The sequence below is a fragment of the Meleagris gallopavo genome, chromosome 11 (genome assembly GCF_000146605.3).
Source record: "Meleagris gallopavo isolate NT-WF06-2002-E0010 breed Aviagen turkey brand Nicholas breeding stock chromosome 11, Turkey_5.1, whole genome shotgun sequence".
Lineage (NCBI taxonomy): Eukaryota > Metazoa > Chordata > Aves > Galliformes > Phasianidae > Meleagris > Meleagris gallopavo.
The window spans coordinates 3,969,130-3,991,212 of record NC_015021.2 but is presented as its reverse complement, the minus strand read 5'-3'; the positions used below and the strand labels follow the sequence as shown (position 1 = coordinate 3,991,212).

The 22,083-nt window shown below is 37.5% G+C and overlaps 1 protein-coding gene across 1 annotated transcript; it reads right to left on the bottom strand.

Annotated features, from left to right (window-relative positions):
• On the bottom strand, nt 1-19,477 carry LOC104912551 (ras GTPase-activating protein 2-like). The gene is made up of 6 exons (XM_031555102.1): nt 19,342-19,477; nt 14,463-14,566; nt 13,422-13,516; nt 8,269-8,345; nt 823-906; nt 1-628 (listed from the first exon to the last, which is right to left on the bottom strand). The coding sequence occupies exons 1-6, from the start codon at nt 19,416-19,418 to the stop codon at nt 622-624; spliced, it is 444 nt and encodes a 147-aa protein (XP_031410962.1). The 5' UTR covers nt 19,419-19,477; the 3' UTR covers nt 1-621.
• Nucleotides 19,478-22,083: the final 2,606 nt, after the last annotated feature.

Below are 22,083 nucleotides of genomic sequence, written 5' to 3'. Positions count from 1 at the left end.
TTTTACATCCTTTACCAAGAAGGAAAAACCATCCCATAATCCCATTCATTCACTTAGATCTTACTCAGGGATGCTTCTTCAAAAGCACTTAACACACACAAGCTTAACATTTGAGGTCTGATGCTGTGCTCACAGTGACAACTCCCCTGCGCCGTGAAGAATGGGTGAATTTAGGCCTGAGGCAGCAGAAAAGAAACAACTTAGAGCTAGCTTATGTTAAATGTTATTGGAAGTTGTGGATAGTGAATGTGTGATATGAGATTTTCATAAATGAAAAACCCCAACATCTATTCAGGATTACTTATTTAAGAAATAGGAGATAAGCTGAATACTTGGAAAGTGTCATCCAGAAAGCACTGGCACTACATAGGTTTCACCAGAACCTCTATTTTCTTGCTCTCTCCCAATTCCCAAGTATTTGCTGCAAAGAAATTCACAAATTAAGAAAAATAAGAAACATAAGGTGAGTGGGCAAATAGCTATATTCAAGAGCTTGATTAAAACTAATAGAAAGTACAGTACAGATATAAAGAAGCTGATCCAGCTGGTCCAGAGGCATGAAGAAACTGGGGGACAAGAGGTTCTTGGCTTGCACTGGTCATTCACAGAGATCAAATATCTTTATGATCTTGGAAGCACAATTGGGAAGAAAAGAATATAGTAACAGTGAAAATACGACCTACACAGAAAGCATTAAGGTTTTTCTGAAACAAGTCATCTCATTTCAAACTTATTCAACACTTCTTGTTTAAAACCTATTGCTTTATTTTCAGTTTAAGATCACACCATTTTAGATTAATTTCTTATTATATGAAACATTACCTGGAAGGACCCACAAGAGAGACAGTTGCATAAGGGTCACAGTTCTGTCCATTTATAAGAGGCAACCCATGGCACTCCTTTATGCTAAAAGAAAAAGGCAATCAGAAAGTGCAGATCAATTTATTTGGGTTAAAAAAAAATATATGTAATGCAAGAAGTCCTTTTTAAAAAAACATTTTTCAAGTCCTGTCCTACTTTACAGCATATAATTCAAAGTAGGTTGTAACTACAGATTTCTGGGTGATAACAAAAGGTAGTAATACTTAAGCACACAGTCGGACTTCAGGAGCTCTGTGTGGACAAGATTCTTGGAATTTCTTCAACAAACAAACAAACCAACCAACCTACCTAACACTCCAGTATCACACATCCATGGCAAAACTCCAAGTAAAAGAATACACGCATGTTAGGGGAAACTGCAGACTTCATTAGTTTTTAAATTTGATTTATGAAGGCCCACAAAATCTATTGGCCTCATCCACGATAGCAGCAACTACGTTTGCAAGCATTAGCATCCAAAACTAATAGAGTGATAGTTGAAGCACATCTTGGTTTCATCCATACTATCCAGCCACAGGAGGAAAAACAGTTTACCCTTGAAATTATACTTGAAGAATTTCCAAACACTTTTCACAACAGCATATGATCAAGGGTAAACTGCCCTTTTAAATAGGCTGTTTTCTTCCATTAACGCTTCTAACACGATGATTAAGAGGTAAAAAGGTGCACTGTCCATCACTTCTGATACAAAAGGACAGGATGAATATCAAGTTATGCTTTCTGGATCAGCTTTGCAACCTTTTTGAATCACCACAGAAGCAACATGATTAGCAGCAGAGCTGTGCTGCAAGCCAGTGTGGTATACCTTCAGATGCTGCCCAAATATGAGTATTAGGTATAAACAGTCGAAACAACAGAAGTAAACCAAAACAGTTTGCAAACCTGGAGCAAAAACTTTCCAGCAAAGCAATAATAAAAACAAATTTTGGTTGTAATTAGCCAGTTTGAGAAAAAAGTCAAGATCTACATAGTTTACAAAGAAAATAAACCGCTCTAAATTCATGTAAGTAATGGAATACATATTCTAAGTTCTATAATGTGGAGTTTGGGGTTACACAGTAGTTTGTAACACAACACAAAGCACAAAGTTTAAGGAAGCTGCAGTAGTTAAACGCTGTTAAGTAATTGTCTCCTCTGTATAGAAAAACAATGTCAGAAGACTAACAAGAGTTCTAAGCTCAAACACAAGCTGGAAAGAAATGGATACTAACATCCTGGTGCTGCCTCAAAACTCCACCCTCTTGGACCATGCACTATTATAAACCAGTGGCTATTTTCCTCCGAAAAGTCCCTTTGTCTTGGCCACTTCAGGGAACATCTAGTGCTGAGCCACCACACAATCATTTGTTATTTTTCCTCCAGTTCATAAGCACGCAGCCCTCAGCATTTCAGTAATTTTTGAATCACAATGAACCCTACAGTGATTACAAGCCCACCATTTAAAGGGCTTCTTGAAACATCCAGTTGTTTCAAAAGCATTAATTGATTCCTCCTCCAACACATACATGACATAGAAGAGTGGTGACAAAATTAAACTGTCTAAACTTCAGTAGTTTGAAGTAGCTGATGGAGATGGAGTAGCTACAACGTGATCTTTCCAACTACTAGGCATTTTGTAAGACTAAGCATACTGTATTTGTTTAGAGCAAGTGAGGAATGGTAAGTCAGCCTCATCTGACCCTCAGAGGAAATCGGTGGTGGATCAAGCCAGAGTGGATAGAATTCAAGTATTTCAATGAGATTTCTCTTCATGCAGCCTGGTGTTCAAACTCTGTAGCAAACAGACACAAGCAGCTACAGAAAGCAAGTTTCACAACCTAAGTAGTTCCTAACTCCTTTCCTGATCACTGTATGACCTGCACCTGGATTTCCAGCAAGCAGGAAAACATTCTCCTGGCAACTACACAACCCCACAATAGAACTAGAATCTCCAGATTCATCATCCAGAACTGTCCCTTCAAGCTAATTTCATATTGCAATCAGTCTCCCTGTGTAGGCAGGCAGTTGCAGCCTTTCCTTTCCTCCTCCTGCCCAAGCCCCAGCTGGACTGCAAGCTACAGCTCAAACAGCCTGCCTTGCTCCAATACCTTTAAAAAACAAAAAATAAAAAAAGTACTACTACCCCAGTTCCACTAACAGCACTCCCAAACCTCTCTTCCTTTAACCCAGCAAGCCCAAAATTTGTTCCAAATTTACATGACCTCTTCTACTTCCAACTCTCAGTCTAATCTCAGTAAGCTAGCCCATCATGACCATCCCTTCCCCCTGGGGTGCCCAGAGCTGCTGCAGGCACTGCAACTCACAGTACAGCTGTCATTCCGGCTGCACACAGATGGAGGATCCCGCTTCTTTTCTTGCTTCTGCCTTGCACCAATCACCAATGCTAAGTTAGTTTACTAATCTTACAGAAAACTATTCAGCTTTTGAGACAGTTTTCAGTCCGATTAGCAGCTTGAATTAACCTAGTCACACAAAAGATCTCTCAGGCTCCAAAGGCAGTGAAAGGCAAGTAGCTGTTACAGTAGGAAGCCATTACATCAACTCAGCAGTACCACAGTGGTTTCTTACTCCCTAAGGGCTGAATATTGCAGATGTTTTTAAGGTCCTAAACAACGCCTACAGCAAACTTTTTTTTTTTTTTAAAGATATTTGGAGCAATTCAGTTAGAGTAAGCTTACAGAGATGTGCAATCCCCCCCACCCCAAGTTTAGCAGTGAGCAAATCTCATGCTAGCAACATGCTCTCAACCACCAGATACCAACATGCTAGAACTGCACCCTTGAGGACAAAAAAAGAAGCCTCTGACCAATCGAGTAAGAAAACAACAGCAAATACATACCCCTATTCTGACAATCCTAATAAAACTATTTCCAGCATGGGGTAAACATTTAGCTTTAACAAATGCTTTTGTCTATCTATGCTAACAACAGCTATTGCCATTTGAAAGGCAAAAAACCTTTGAGCTTAATGAAGTAGACAGGAATAAAAAAGGCCTTTCATTTTGTCTTTTAAGCTACTACGTTATTACGTAAAGACTAAGAAACAGGTACAAGTGACTGATCAGTCACAGTACATGGAGAGAGCTTTCACTTTACATTAATCCTTGCTTCCTATTTCAGTAGTTTGGTAGGTAAGGGCAGTTTTAATACAGGAAATATGAGCCTTTTAGATACAAATGTCTATAGACTCAGCTCTTAAGATTGAAATAAGTCCTTGAAAAGAACCAGCCCATAACAAACCCCTTCAATAATGACAGAGCAATTCTGTACCTCTGCCATTCAAGCCAAACAAAGCCTTTCAAGTGCAAAAGCTGAGTAGCTACACCCATTAGGATTTGTACATTTCATAAATGTTGTTATGGTCCCTACAAAGAGCAGATATTACATTAACAGGATAGTAATAAACTGACATTTCAATTTAAGATACTATACTGTGTAATTGATTTATAAATGTAAATGCCAGAAAAAGCAATACAGTCACAATAAGCTACTTTTGCCTTTCATTTATATCAGCATTGTAAAGATGAAACTGTTTCTTTCAGAGTTAAAAGTCAGGCTAAACATACAAAAGGCAAACAACTGACACTGCTCAAAATTTGGACAAAAAAAAAAAAATAAAACCAACACATCCAAGTATCATTTGTTTCAGCAGGAGCAAATATGCAAACAGCGGTCACACAAACTTGGCTGTTTGGTTGTTTTGCTTTTTTTTTCCACAGGCTCCCAGAAAGGAGAGGTGCAAAGACGTATTTTTGACACGTGCTACTATACGCACCACTGCGGTTTTGAAAAAAGAGCCCTCATTGAGTCAGCAGTTAATCTACTGAGTTATCTTGTTCCCCTCCTCATTCACACATTCAAAAAGGAAACAACTAGAGACAGAGACAAAACAAATTTCTAATTCAGAAATGTTATGTGGGTGTTTGCATGAACTTTAACAGTAAGTTTCCAGTTAATACAAAAATACAGAAGTTTAGAGTTTAGCCCACTATAATTAGTCCTAATGCAGTCTTTCATCAGATTAACTTGTAAGAACTTAACAGATGTAATTTCAATCTGTAATTTCACTTTATCCAGAGAAACATGTATTGAAATATCTTGTTTCTAGAATAATTCCACAACCTGGAAGCCCCAGCTGGCTTCCTACTCTCGGAAAACTGGCCACAGTATCTAAGTATTTTCTTCCCCTGAGGTCAAATAATACCAAGTTAGACACTTGTGAATCTTGCATAAGACTGCTTTATGTCTACTTGAGCAAACTCACTGTTTTTAAGGGCTGCTTTCTTTGTTTTGTTGAGTTGTTTTTGTTGTTTTTTTTCTTTTTTTTGGGGGGGGGGAAGGGGGAAGTTTTATTATACGCAATCAAGTTTTTCTCCTTCCTGTATTAGCTGTAAGAGGTTAACAACTTCAGCAGCTCTTGTCATTATACTTAACTTGTAAAAACTGCTTCCTACTGGAGACACATTCACAGTGTCTAAACCAAACATTATGTAAATGATTCAGAAAACCAGCAAAAACCCTTCCACAAACATGTCTACAGAAGGAAGACAATTCACCTCCTAGTCAGGTCTAATCCAATCACTTGGGTTCAGCCACAGAAGGGTGATTAGTGGAACCCCAGATAATAATCAGAATCACAGCCTTTATTACTTCTTGTTGTCTGTGCTTAACATGACCTTAGAGAAAGCTTAACATGGGCTTAATTATTTTCCATCTTCACAGAACTGGACTTCTCAGGAAATAATACATAATGGAAATGCACAAGAACCTACCTAGGCACAGAAGTCAGCACAGGTATTTGGAGTTCTCTTATTTTATAAGAAAACGTAACAGGGAAAGTTTGAAGGCCTCCCTATGTTACTAACCAACCAAATTGAAGGCCTCTTAGTAAGCAAAACATGGTTTTAAAAGGCACACAGTATAACTTACCCTGAAGAACTACTCTTCCCACTATTTTTTTTTTCCTCTTTGGCCAATACTTGTTACAGATTTGGACAGACCAAAAAAAGTAGGGACAGAAATACACACGTGACTTTTTTTAAATCTAATTAAAGCTCTGTTATTTGCTATTTTTCAGCTTTGTTACAGGAGTACAATACACCAACTTCTCAGGGCCCGGTGACTGACAAAAAGTGAATGTATCACTAACTATCCTCTGAAATTCATAAAACACACTTCTTAAAAGTTCAAATGTTCTATTAAAGAATTTCACCTGCATTTTCTGTAAGTTCTTCACACTTGAAACAAAAAACATTTCAAAAAACATCCTCAAATCCATCCCTATAGACTTAAATCTCAAAAGATATTTATTTTTCATACTCCCACATGTACAGAATATGTTTGTGTACAATCATTTCAAGCCTATCAGTACGTCTGACAAAATAGAGAGCTTTTTTGGTTTAAGGAACTCTTGATTTTCTCATAATCTTGAATGGAAACAAAAATGCTGATGTAATTCTGTAGTGTTTTACGCAGTTTTCTCCCACATGTCAACAAGTGGGTGAGCACAGCAGTCATGACAGTAACCTGGCTTCCTTTTTGTCATTTATCTCCATCATAAAGAGATCCTAGGAGAGGGTACGGTGAGTAACCCACTTCCTACTCAAACCTGCAATTTTTAACAGTAACTTTCTTAAGCAAAGTTTTTTCATTATATTGAGAAGTCAAAATATTTAAAAATTAAAAAGTAATTTACATTAGAATGCATTGATCTGTACAAATTAATTAACAAATTGGACATCTAAAGGAAAAGTTGGGAATAAATCAGTTATAAAAATCCAGCTAGCTTTTGGTGTCAGTGGCACACAAGTAAAAAGCTGTTCTAATTCATGCTGGAAGAAAGATACAAAAATAGGAGCAGCAAGATTTCCAGTGATACGAGCTGCCACCCACCACACAAGGAGAAACACGTTCAAAATTATCTTGAAGTTATAAATACACATTGATGTACCACAAGTTTCCAGATCTTATCTGCATTATCGGCCTATAATATTCTACCAAACATTACCAATTTCTCTGCCTTAGTTCTGTTACAGAACTAGTTTCCCTCTTCAATATCAACTAAGAAACAGAAGAGCAAGAGGTTAATTTTGCTAAGCCTTCCTCCAACTGAATTAAACTTCACAATGAAAACTTCGTTGCAAAATGGACATTGCAATGGTTTCCCCTGTCCCCCGGAACTGATCTGAGTATGAAGCTCTGAGACAAACAGAATACCACACGCAATTTCCTCCCTTATCGCAGTTTCGCAATACAAACATTATTTAACACTGAATTCTCAGACAGGAAAACTTAAAAGAAAAGAAAAGAAGAAAAAAAAAAAACAAAAAACAAAAAACCACCTTACTCTCTGAGTTATCAGATCAGTTAACAAATCACGCTGGAAAGCAAGACTAAAAAGAACCAGACTGCCTTTTGCGTTTTTATTTTAAGTATCCCTTTATAACCTTCTGCCTGTACCTGTTTCTCATATGGCCTATCCCAAAAGCTGTTAATAGAAGTGCAGAAAAGTCTCATTTCTTTCTGAAGTACTAGCAGAATACAAAACTGCATTCTTAAATTTAAATTCTAGCTTGTCCTCCTGAACCCTACTCATGGAACATAAAGATCTCAGAGCAATCCACTGGTTTCCACTGGACTTCTCAACTAAACAGCTTCCCAGAAGCAAGCGACACTGAAGGCTGCTGGACTTCTTCCAAAATGAGAAGGCTAATTTCTTCCACATACCTATACCATACTTTTAATATGAATATCAATACAATGTATTTTTGTATAGCTGCATTTGTATTAGTTTATCTGTATCTATTGTTAAATATATTGCTTAATAACAACAAAAAAATTGAATGACCACCATGTGTGATTTCAGCCTTCTCTGTATTAAGTCTGTAAACCGTATATTCAGACTCCAAAAGTTTGAATTATAAATTTAAATAAATGAATTATAAAACACAGCTGTAAGTGTAACAGCTACTACTATAGAGCAGTCAGTATTTCCTAAAGGGTATCATTCCCCACTTCTTATTTAGTACTGGTAAAATTTGTCTGGTAACCTCTGCCATTCTGAGATCACATACACCAAAAACGTATTATTCATATGAAGCTCTTTGATATGCTGTAATGTCTTTACACACTGGATGTTAAGTTTGCTAGTGAGAAGTTTGAGTCCCAGTAGAAGTGAGCACACTGGGAGCTACAGAGACAAGCAGGTGTGAAAAATTTTTGCAGGAGAACAAACCCATCTCCAGTACAGTAAGCTCCAAGAAAAGCCATACGGAGAAAAACAAACATTACTGCTATCAGAATGTGCAGACATTCAGTATTTAAAGGGACAGATCACATCATACTGTAACAGACAACTGTGTATTTAAAGATTAATGTATTTTCTTACTGTACTACTAGTTGCTGGCACACAGATCCATTATCTGTTATCAGTTCATTCAGTTTTAATTCAAGGTGAACTTTTCCCTGAAAAAGACAGAAACACAAATAGTTTTAAAAACTTTTATTTTAGAAGTACTTACTAGAAAAATGATACACTTTATAGTTAAGGTTTAAGGTTTGTTTGAAGTATATACATTGGAGTAACATCTGAAGCACATATCGTGCAAGTATCTTGGATATGCTGATTAATAGAAGCATTACCACCCTCAACTGTAGAACTCCACAGAAGAGTAGAACTGTCAAATCTCCACAGATCTCAAACAAAGCAATTCTTCCAGCAAAAGGAAGTAATAAGAGCAAAAGCCCCTCTCAGCCTTTTTGTCCTAAGCATGGGATTAACCCTTGAACAAACTAAGAGTAAATTTAAGAGAATTTCAGGTAAAAGTTCTAAAGTGACCTTAGAATCTCAAGTATTCAGGTGTATTTAGGGAAGGTGAATAGCATGGTAGACATAACCAGTAATGTTTAAAATCCAATTGTGAAATCCAGACCAGTTAGATTGTCTTTTAAGAATCTCATTCCATTGCAGCCTTCAACTATATCACAAAGAATCCTGATATATTGATAGAACAGTAAGGGAAGGGAAATAAAGGAGTATCTAAAGTTAGTTCCCTCCTTTCATTTTTCAGAGATGGTAGGGTGACATTTGGCAGTTACTACGATGTACTTTAAAAAAGAAAATGAAGACTCCAAAAGTGATGGCATGGAATGGATTAACTCAGGAACTCAGCAAGGGCAAGCCTATTGTATGCTCTCAATAAAATGCCTCAAGAACTCCAAATCATAATGTGCACTTTTCTTCGGATGATCTTTAGCGGTAGAACCTTGCTCCCAACATCTACTGCCTGAACAACAATGCTACTCGTTTCATTGGCTGTTTGTGCTGGCTTTCACATCTACTGTAACAAGACAGCAGCACAGTCTTCAATCAGTACCATGCTCTCCTCAGCATATTTGGGATTCATCCATTTGCTAAACGGAACATCAGAAAACCATCTGTCCGTGGTTATGATTCTTGCCCAGCAGTACAGTGAATTTGGCAAGAGTCAGAGTAGGGATCCAGAAGATGATTTTGTAATTTTTCAAAGGGTTGAAGCTATAGTTTCAACTACAGTTCTGCTCCAACAGTACCAAAAGGAAAAGAAAACCCCTGGCTGACAGTGCACACACTTCGGAAATACGCATGTCTTGTCATGAAACTGAAATGTCATTATTGTCAAACCCTGCGGCAAAGGCTGTATTTCTCTCTCTGTACATCACATGGGAGGGGAAGTGAAGTTTCTTTTTTAAGGAAACATAACTATTTTGGGATGCCTGCCAAGTGTTTTGCAAACTGTTACTACATGCATTGGAACACAGGTACATTACGAAAATATTTATCAAGCAGAGAAATTCGATTGCAAAAATAGATTTACCTAATAAAAACAGGATACTGAGAAGCATGCCAACAGCCTTACAAGGCAAAGTTTCTGAATGAGAAGCAAAAGGACAACTAGCAAAAACACAACTAGTATTTATGGAAATAGCTGGCCTAAATACGTTTTGGTAAGCGGACCTTATGAATAGCTTAAACACCTTTTTTTCCTCTTAGAAAAACACAAAACACAACAAAAAAGCCCCACACAAATCAAGAGCTCTGCATGGAGCAGTACAACAGTCTACTGCTCCTAAGAACAGTATTTAGAGCTTGAGTTAATCAAACTTAGCACCGTGACAAGGACAGCCATTTTACCAAAGCTAAGTGATCACTCCTCCGACACGTATGGAGCATTTCAAGACCATTTTTGTTACCCGTTGAGAGCAGCACGATAGCTGCTGATCTGCAGATCTGTATCAGAGCTTCCGACATAACACACACAGCGAAACCAGCCATCCCATACAACAAGTAAGCACATTTTATGTGAAAGCACTTTCCTCCTGCAGATCTCAGGAATGTTCAAAAGCAGATAGGCACTATTATAATTTTACCAACGGATTAACAATTATCTTTCCTGATACTGACTAGAGGAAGATGGAGGTGTTAGGCAGTCAGACTTGCATAAGAACAGAGAAGCCAAAATCAGTGTGTCCAAATCTCTAACCTGAAATTCAGAACCTCTGAAGCAATTCAATAGCATGGTTTGCTTTTAGAATTACTATTGCATTTTAGCACAGTATTTTGATAGGCTTTTCCTCCCCACAATCTCAATACTACAATTAATCCCACATTACAAAAGATAACAAGTATCTGCACTAAATTCAAGTTTTCTAAAGCTCTTCTGCCAAAACTGGGCTGTAAATGTACTTTATATACACCAACAGGCACTTGTACACTATGCCCACATTTCTCATTTTGTTGCGTGTTTATCACCAGACAATTTTTGACAGTACATGTTTCCTTCCTAACATCTTCTCTCTTTTCAATTTAAGAGAAGGATGAGCACACTTGTTTGTCTGAGAGGTAGTCAACAGCTGGGAGCTACTCTGATAATGTGGGTTAAGTGGAGTTAGAAAGGCTAACAGTTATGCTCCAGTTCCTCTCCCAGTATCAGAAACTCGGCAGTATTTCTCTTGAACTCTGCCCTACACTTTCGACTTCCATCAACTTGATGGGAAAAAATATCACAAACTACTGGACTTGTAGGAGTAAGTGAAGGAAAACTGGGACTGCACAAATTGTATAACCTTCCCACAGTAAGCACTGCACACAGTCGTCAATTCTGTAAGATTAGCGCATAAACCTCTTAGATACAGATACAGTTTTATCAGCTTTCACTGGATATCTCTATCTTTCTCATACTAAATTAGAGCAACTTACACCATGTTTCTAAAACACATTACATCTTAGTGTCTACAGCACCGAGATCCTAGCACTACGCACTGGCCCACATAACTAACACGTCTAACCCCGCATGGTTCATTCTACCCAGACCTTTCCTCTTTTTTAGGTTTGCAGATGTCAGTCGATGAATTCACAAGCTGGTCTGAACCTCAGACTCCACTTTTTCAAACAAACCTATGCATTCTTCAGAAAGGCCAGGGGGATACAAAGGAAGTACTTTGCTACAATCATTGTAAAACCCACAAAGCCTATCAATGGTACAAGATCAGTAAACATTAGTGTTACCTTCAGAAACCTTAGAAGTGCGTAAAACATCTTACCCTTATACATTTTGCAAGCCTGGATCAAATCTTTACAAGATTTTTCTCTCACATTACAAGTAATAGAGCAGAACAAGGGCTTGTTTAATACTACGACCTCATTTCAAACCAGCTATATAGAGATTAAAAAAAAAAGGCAAGGCAAATAATCCCAAGAATCATCATACTAGCAACCTGAGCTATATGAATTTTAGAAAAATTGAGGGATATTTTTTTGCTGAGAAGTTTGTACCAGTTGCAGTTAAATGTGTACTATTCTATGCAGCTTTTCAAATACTACTTTATTTGCTTAGTTTTCTTTCACTTATATATACTTTTTGAGAGCTAATGGACAGCAGAAATTTTTAAGAAAATAAGATAATATCCATTCATACTATTGTTACCAGCAGTAAAATAAACAAACAAACAAAAAAACAGCTAAGAACATAACACAGAACAGATGCTGGCTAAAAATCCAAGTCTAGTCATTTAATGCATTTTTAATGTCCATGAGAAGGCTATTCTCCTCCCATACACACTGGAAAAGACATACCACCCACACTCCCCCCATCTTTTTTTTTTTTTTAAAAAAAAAGCACAAATGGGTAAAAGAACAATTTTTAGCCTGAAATTAACTTTGTTTTAAAGAGGGATGTAAGATCTAGTCTATCAAGATTTTACATCAATGTAATAAAACAGATGCAATTATAGCTACCAAATCACTTATGACAATACAAAGATGTTTATCCATCAGTTTAAAGCATCTGGACCACACTACTTAGTTCAGGTTATTCAGCAAGGCAGCTTAAGTGGCATACTTCCATGCATCAGCAAAAGCAGCACAGATAAGAGCGATTAAAAAAAAAAAATAAGGCAGCTGATAGTAACATCAACTCAGTTACCAGTGTTATTTGTGTAATCTCTATTTTGAGAAGGAAAAGAAAGAGCAAAGGAATTGAAAAAGCTTGTGCAAGCATGTAAGATAAAAATGATCTTGGAAATATTTTATACACAGCAAAACCAAAATCTTGTATGAATCAAGGACACAGTATTTTTACTCTGCTCCACTTTTAATCACCTCCACTTCTGATTACCAGTGTTAGTATCCAGTTGTGGAACCAGAATGGAAAAAGACACAGAAGGTGTAGATCTTCTGCATTAGGAGTGGATTGTGATCCTACAAGTCTTAAATTTACTACAAAGTACAGTGGTTTTAAGAAGTGATCGATATCTAAACCTCCACATCTCCTCCACCACTTTATTATTATTTTGTAGGAATCAGCAAGTACAATTCTTGTTAATTTCAGAAAGGAAGCCAAGACTTGGGATTATCCAAAGAAAACTTAAAATATACTAAATTGGATATCCCAGCAACAGGATTGGATTCCCAACAACACGGCTGTATTTACTTCAGGACAGCTGAAGAACAGACAGCAGTAGCTACAGCTGTAAGGACGTCACACTGTTAAATGTTCTTACAACAATCCCATCCGAAGGATGTGAAGCACAGACAAAGTAGAACTCTGAGGCACAGCTTATTTAATGCGGCATGTGGAAAGTATTTGAGAATAAAATAAATGTATGGGCACAGCACAAGTAACTCCCAATATGGAGACATTGCCATTCCACATTACACAATCAACACTTCAGATGAAAAAACTACTCAGTAGTATCCCAAATCATTCAGCTGTCTAAATTACATAGCATTCCTTGCATCAAAGTTTTTTGGCATTAAAATACTGTTAGACATTTCCCAAACAGCTGCTTCAGATCTCCTACACGTTTTGAGAAGCATCACAAGAAATAATACTGTTTAAAAAAACTGACTGCATTACTCTTTAATCAAGCTGAAAGACAACTGACTCACAAGGGTTACAAAAGATGTTAAACTGTCTGTCACAGTTCAATAAAATAGTCTAACTATAGATAAATACACGTAATGGTAATTTTAAAAAGATAAGCATGCAATTTAATGGTTACCTGAACCTCTGAGTTGGAATCAACAGGTTGAAGCGTAAACCAGTTCTCTTTCCCTGTGTAGTTGCATAGATCTTCTTTTTTGATTGCCACCTTTCCTGCAGAAAAGAGGGAGAGAAAAGCACATGTACTTCAGTAGGACTGATTTTTGTTGAAGAACTTTTTTTTTTTTTTTCAAGATGATGATGCTATATGAAAAGCTCATAGAAACAAACAATATGAAGCAGAACTAAAGCAGCAAGAGTTCATACAAAGCCAATTAAGCTATTTCTGATGAATTATCTTGGATATCACTAATTACAAGGGTAAGTAAAAAAACACACTGGTGGCTGGATATAACACAATGAAGATTTGAGAGAACAGTAACGGTGCTGAAGAACATTTAAACAGCAATTTGAAGATAGATGCCTTCTGCTCTCCTGACTGCTATTTGGAAGGCTGTTATTATACCAAATTACCTGGTATCCTGGTACAAATTATTTCCTTCCTCAATTCAAGTAATGTGCAGTGCACATCCACAGCGGTCTCTTAGATTTAACAGCAACTTTATATGCAACTAACAGCTGTGATAAAGCCATCTGACACTGAAATGAATCCATCTTCTGTAACTTTTCAGTTATGCATGCTTTGTGCAACTTCTAAGCACTAGGTTTACATGTTGCACTGGCAGAGAAGTCCATTTATAGGTTTAAGAGTTATTCCACAACTACAAAGTCAATTAATTCTTTAGAGCTATAAAAGTAGTGACAGTTACTCAAATATTCCACTGGAACAGAATTGGAGAAAAAAGTATTTCAAAATCTACTGAGTAGGAATAAAAAATATCCCATTAGCCTAGAAAAATAAATACACAAATTTAATAATATAATTTAAATTGAAGTATAATAAAGCAAGAAAACCCATTTTTCAAACTCCAAAAAAATATTTAGGAGCACTATCTACTATGTTTTTGGAAATTCATCAGTTTAATAATTATACCCATAAAACCACAGATACTGAAAACAACTGAATGTTATGCAAGATGCAGAGTATCCCAGAACTTACCTATACGCAGGTCTTTTTGTAGAACACTTTTATCATAAATGTAGAAGGACAACCACTGGAATGTTCTTGGAATCTCAAAGTAAAACTCTTCCCCAAAATAAGGGCTGATAAGAAAAACAGAACATTAAATTAGGAAGCACTTGGTGTAATTCATATTGAAATGCTACATTTTTTATTTTTTATTTTTTTTTACCACAGTGCTAATCTGTCATCCAATCCGCTGCAACCATTTCATCCAATCACACTGCACAAAACCCCTTTGCATGTGTTTAAGAAATAGACAGAAATTAGAGCACACAGAGAAAGTGCCACCTTTCCTGCAATTTCAGTTACATTTTCCTGTCTTGAAGTCATTTTAGCTGGCTCCCAACCCACCATCCTTAAACAATTTCTGGATATAAAAAAAAAAGTATATTATTGTCTTCTGTACACAGTTAAATCACAGTAAAACACAACTCAGAACTAATTCACAACTGCTAACATGTTGTGTTCTACCTCTGTCAGGCCTAATGCTCTATGAGTGAGACCTGTTAAAAGAAGCCATAAGCAGAAGAGAACAGTGAAACTGAAAGATGGAAATGTTCATCTCAAACCCACATGTATATGATGAAACAGTCAGTGTACTTCTCCACCTAATGAAATCTAATAGAGTATTTACAACCATTCATGCTGTATCAAATAACAGGAACGAGTATTTGCAAAGATTTCTATGTAAGAAAAAAAAAAAAACAAAACCTGAGTTCCTCTGTATTCCAGAGCATTTCACATAGCGTATTTGGTATCCTCCCACTCAAGGGATGCATATGCCTATTAAACTGAAGGAAAATTTACGGACCCAGCCACAGCCAGCACTCAGAAGCTTGCACTTCAGAAGACTGAACAGAACTACAATGCTATTTGTGCCACTGCAATTTGTGAACTCTGGAAATAAAATGCAATCACAAAAAATCTCCTATCTCAGAATGACTGGATTCTTACAGACTTCCTATACTGTCATTTGCAGTGCTGTATTATCAGCACAGATGTGCAGCTTTGTGAAATGGATTTTAACCTCTGCTTCTACTGTACAGAAACTACAATGTACAATGTAGTTTTCTGTAGAAAAAAGCTACACAATGACAGTTGGATCACACCCCAAAATTAAGTTTTTGTTGTTCTTTCCTAGTAAAGTACCTGGCTGACTTTGTACAGTTAAAATATCAGTTTATTCGAGCAACATAAACATGCTTACACTGGGAACCATTGGTTGATACTCCAAATAGAATATCATACCTAATCTCCTCTCCCTCAAAATAATTAGAGAAAAGCCACCAGATGCTCAAGTCCCATGCGTCATTAAATAAGCTAAAAACAGCTGCTAACCAGTGTTAAAAAACACAAGTGCAAAATCCAGCATTCCAAATTATTCAAATCTATTCTCAGAATCAGTGGTTTTAATCCATTATAATTCGTTATAACACAGATCAGAAGTTAGAATGTCCATTTTGTTCAAACACAGAACTTTCACAGCAGGCTCCTAAGTATATGAATCTCTATTACACCTCACATTATACTGAGATGTAACACAGAAATTCCCAGTTGAAAAACCCACTCCTAGTTTATCAGCTCCGCTCCTCACTTCTTTTCTTCTCCTCCTCATTTCATACCCAACAAATTCAGCTCACTTAAGGAGCCATGTTCTTCTTCTCAGCAGCACCACTGCAGCTACAGATCCCCAAGCATTACCTTTAGCAGCAGCCTCCAATTCCTTATTACTCTTTGGCTGCCTACTCAAATTGTAGTGACACAGTAATACACCAGAAGATGAAACGAGGACTTATTTCTAATTTAGGTTGGTTTCACCATGTGGCTCCTTGACTAGCTACACAAGTAATAGCTGCAGTTAAAACAAAGTTACTACAGGGGAAAGTGTGAACAGCGGATGAACGAGCTGGTACTGGTATGGAGGGAATCTGTCACTAACTTCAGTCAGGAGCAGATGATGACACACAACAACTGCACATCACTAAGTGGTACCCGATCTGCACAACTCTAATGTGCATAACTACAGTCAGATAATGATGCTCTGCTGTGGGATGGAGACATCAGTAGAGCTTTCCAGCAGTCTATGTAGCAGCCATATCCTAAGGCTAAGAATAATGAAATTCACCAACACAGCAAAAAAAAAAAAAAAAAACAGCAATAAAATATCAGTCACTGACAAACATTAACAGAAAGTAATGGGTTGTTTTAATCATGTATTGTGTTAACACATTTCTCCTTACCCAGATTATCACTAATGCATTATGAATCAGTTGTTGGATATTCTTTAGCAAAGCATGAGACACCAAGACCTGTTATTTTATAAATGCAACAGTTACATCAGACAGTTCAATTCTATAACCTTGCATTTGCACAAAGTTCAACTTGGAAAACAAAACAAAACCATTTATTTTAAAATAACAATAACCAAAAAGCAACAAATACCACAGCCTTCCCCTCCCCCTCCTCCGCCCCATTTCCTCATATCTCACCACGGAAATTTGAGGAGGTTCAAACTTATTTGACATTTCCAGGGAAAAAAAATGTAACTTCTTCATAACCCACAGAAATCCCTTGCAGTGTCAGGAAACATTACTGAGTCATTAACCATAATCTCCCTCCTATTAATTCATATTTCTTCTATCTCTGAAAACTCATTTGTTTCACAGCTGTACTTCTTACCACCATCACTGCTGATGGGAACCCAAACAGATTTGCACATTTTAAAAATGCATTTCTTCATTGTTTTCACTGAAACAAAAGATCATTTTAATTCCAATGATAACTACTTCCACAGATGTGTAACTAGCAGATACTTGTAGAATATGATCTGGATTATACTCAGTTCAAGTTTACAAGCTAGAATATAGTGACAAAAACAGACTATGAATTACTTGTGAAAAAAAGCCAGTAAGTAATATAAAAAAAGAAACAAATACCATATTAAAGCTTACTGGAAAGCAATGTACACAGTTTCAAAGCTAACAGAGTGCAGAACTGTCATTTTCCTTCCAATAGCCCTAAGTTACTACAGTACTCTGGATCAACAGAGCAATAAGCAACAAGATGGTACAATTAAGCTTCCAGAACAAGCAGTAGCCTTCAGAACTACACACATCCAGCTCTGGCTGCTGCTACCAGCAGATGCCTTACCTTGCTGTATTTCATCAGTTTGCATAGGACTCTATTCATGTTGTGTATTTAAGTTCATACAGATGTCATTCAGAGGAGCAAAGACATTTGCCTACATAGCCAGGAGAGACTAAAAGGCACCCGTAGGCAAAGAGTGCTTCAGAACACTGACTTTCGATTAATAAAACATTCTAGAGTTAGGAATATAAATCCAACACCACCTGAAAATCTCTCCATTTGGAGCATTGATTAAAACACCGCCAAAAATGTTACTTCATTATAGAGAGATTTTTCTTCTCCCCTCTGAAATACTAGTGGCACCATTCTCAAGTTTCAGGTACATTTCAATACTATTAAAAAAAATGTAGCTTAATCCAAGGTGATTTCTTTTATTAACGTTCGACTATGCAGTTGCTAGTTCTATTTCATGTGATTCAAGTGCATCAACTTAACAATTCTTTTAAGTGAACATATTTCTCTCCCTTTAAAGGGAATATGATTTTACAAAGTGCATAAAAATTAAGTGTAGCAGGTCTTGTTTCTTAGTATATTATCTTCTATGAGTTCAATTAGTAATGTAACAGAAACCTGATGGCAAAGCTAAAAAAACGATTTTATTTTGGAAATCAAACTGTATTTCCAGTTGAATTAGTCAACTGCAATCAGGAACAAATATTTTGCTCATTCCCCTCGTCTGTATTTAATGTAGTTGGATATAAAAATAATTTTTGTTTGTAATTTAACTGGTTGCACGTTTGTGGTGCTTACTTTCCATGCAGAAGAATAAGGCGACTTTAAAAAGCTTTTCTGAAAAAGTACAACTCCCTTTTTAAATGCACTATTTGAGCACCAAGGCTTTCCTGATCTGGAAACGACCAAGGGGGGGAAAAAAAAAAAAAAGGAAAGCACTAATAACAAAACCACAGCAAACAGCAGGAGCATGGGGAAAAACAAAACAAAACAACGTTTCAAGCAGGCTTTCTGGGTTTTAAGAGGAAGGTTTGATGCCTTCCTCAAATAAATTAAACTGTCACTCTGATCTTCAGAGCAGTGCAGGATGTTTCAGTATGGGTCAGAGAACTACATTTCAAGACTACTTCAGATATTTTATTGTGACTTTTTGGACTGTTTCTAAAGCTCATAAACCATAGGAGAACCTACAGCTAAGCACTGCTTGGAGAGGCACGGCAAGCTATTCTGTGAGAGTACAGGTTGCAGTTCTTGCAACAAGGCTTGCAGGAGGGAACGAGGCCTACTCAGGGGAACATCCCACAGCAAACAAAACTCTTATACATGGAAAAGTTCAAGTTTCTCCATTCAGGAAACAGGTTTTACAAGACAGACGCTAAGAGCAGAATTCTAGCACTGCACAGTGACTACATGTCAGAAGTAGGAAATGACATGAAGAGCTGAGATGGAGCAGATTTCTTTCCCTTGAATATAACCTGGCAAGGAAAAGAACATTATGCTGCCCAATGGAACAGAACAGAGTAACAGCAGAATGTTTCAGCATGTTTTAAAAGCACTGTGGCACCCATAGGCCTCCATTTTGTCTTTTTTCCACTACTCTCATGATTTGCACACTGCTGTAACACTTCTGAGTAGCCACCACAAGATCTCATTTTAAAGGTGCAGAAGCAAAGCCACATACACATCGATACAAATCTTGCTTTTGTTCTGGACTGACTGTCTTGATTACCATTTCTATGTAAAAAAGAAGGATTACCTTAAAGATTTTTCAACTACTTGCGTACGAAAAACTTCTTCTTGGTCCAAATTAATGGTACAGAAAAAGTCTCTCATCTTGTTGGGTACCAAATGTTTGGCATCATCTGTAAACAAAAAAGAAAATAACCGTAAGTACCGAGGGGAAAAAAACAACAGGATGTTACACACACAGAAGTTCTGTAGTTCTAATGGATGTTCAAAGTCTGTCCTTCCACTCAACACGGATTTCCATATTCACTTTCTATTTGTAAGCTCCCTTATGTGCCCAGAAACGTTTATATCCTGTGTGACATGGAAAGATGCTGCCAGGAAGATGACACTGCCCTGCCTCACCAGCACTGCTGCCTGCAGCACCTGCACCTCTGGGCCTGAGCCCACAGCGCTGAGACTGAGAAGTTCCAGCCTGGGGCAACCCAGCATTAGCTCCCAAAACAGACAGCCACAGTCTGAGCTACTGCTTGCTCAGTATTTTCTCCTTAAACATCGTGGTTGCAGGAAGTTGATTAATAAGATCTTACCCATCAAGTCTACTTCATTTTTCATAATGAACAGCTATTGCTGATTGATGCATTTCCGAAGAGTCAGCTACAAGTATTGGTGTTTTTTTCCCCCTAATGTCTGGCTTACTAGGGAAAGGGGAAAAAAAAATAGATCAACTAAATGCAACACATTTAAGAACAAGAAAGTTTCCAATGAGATGGGAGGAATAGAGAGTTCTTGGATGCTGACTGTAGGCCACTGCACTAACCTCGGCTGGATACCAGGCAGCCCTTTTCTGAAATAGTTACTTCTAAGTGGTTACAGCTAAGAATACTTCCCCATATTCCAACTGCTTGCCCAGAAGCCCTATGCTGTAGACAACTCCACATCCTTACGGCAATGCTGTCCATTTGCTTAAGCAGTTATGTCCTCTCTGGTGCATCCTTCTTGGAAGACAGGAATCGGTCCCCTGTCACCTTGTATCCTGCTGATAGACACAAGTTTTTTTGGTTCTCACTCCTAAGGAGAGAAGCTCTTAACTGCTGAATAGTTCTTCTCTGTCTTATGCCATTTTAATTCTGATCTTTAACACAGGCAACCAGAACTGAATTCTGGACTCAGACTTAGCCAGTAGCTCTGGCAATCACACTCACTCTTACACTCCTACTGGAGATATCTCTCTCCAGAAAATAAGGAATCAAAATTATGTGAACTTCAATACTTTATCTAAAGTGTAATATGACCACAGCTACACGAATGACTGATTTTCATTACATACCATGTCTAAATATCACACCACCTCCACCTACAAAGTCTGCAGCCCAAAGATAGGTTTGTCACACGTCTGTCCCTTTTGAAAAAATTGCAGATAAGAAGCATGTTGGAAAATAAGCTTCATTGTTTACACTGCTAAGATGTTAAATCAGAAGGGCTTTGTTTTCTCTTTTTGCCTAATAGATCAGTGTTGTCCTTTAAGTTTAACCAAGTCAGTCTGGTATATGAAAAGCTACAACAGCACTGAGCAGAGCAGGATGGTTTAACAGAACAGACTGAGCTGCTCTGCTGCCCTTCAGAAGCCAGGGGTACGTGCATTGGGAAGGCACAGACACTCCACGTACACTCTGGTAACTCCCCCAGGTAAAGCTCTGCTCCCTGAAGCACCAGGGAGCTTGTCAGCAGCTTGGGCGTGGGAGACAAGGAAGTGTAGGTATTATTTATAAACGTCACCTTAATGTTGACAGACTGAGGGATACGTACAGAACCGGTTTTAAATGCCATTAGATTTCAAAACGAAGCTAAACTGAAAGTGACCCGTTAGTGAGATACTGCAGAAAAGAATTAGAGAAGTATGAGATGGAACATCACCTTCAAATAGAAAACTTGTTAAAGCTTATGAAAGAGATAACAAAGGGAAATGGACAAGAGGCTACTCATCTCCAGAGGGGGCCTGACGCTGAAGTTTGTAATTAGCAACCATGAACCCTACACTCAGTTACTTCTGGTCAGCATCTTATAATTTTGGTTAATACCCTGAAAGTTCTCCACCCTATTTTAAAACATTTAAGATATAACATTACTTGACTGGCACTGTAAGCCACTGTACAGCACAGAGACAAATACTACAGATCCACATTTTCTTAAAAAAGACAAAACAAATATTTCTATGTAATCCACATCCATTTCTGTGTAATACACTACACTGCAGTCCTTCCATATTAAAACCTTCCTACAAAACAGAAAAGATCTGCACATCTTGGTTCGTTTAGTTGAAGGAAGGACAGATTTCTTGAGCGGGGCTTGGGGTGGAAAGGAGCTGAGGGTCTGCAGCTCACCTATCAGGTAAAACACACAGCTGCCACATCTTCCCAAAAACCTCTTAATATTTACAATTAGGAGAAAACTTCCAGCCGTACAGATTAAAAATAAAAAATAAAAAGTTATGCATGAATATCATCAGATATTTGCTTGAATTTTTGGATTTCCAGTTTATTCAGCGAAGGCACAATTCTGAACAACAGCAGCAACATCAAGACACTGTAAGTTCTACAATTCAAAAAAAATAGAGAGCAAGAGGGTAACTGAGAGGGATGTCAGGAAGACGTACACCAGTGCCTTTCAAAGGGGTGTTCAAAAAATGCAGGCAGTAAGGTTAGTCAGTGAGAACCATCTCAGAAAGCTTTCTGGGGAGATGAGGCTCGAGCCTCAGGAAAAGGGAAAAGCTGTGATTCTAATAAAAACTCAGTGTTAAAGGAACAGGAAT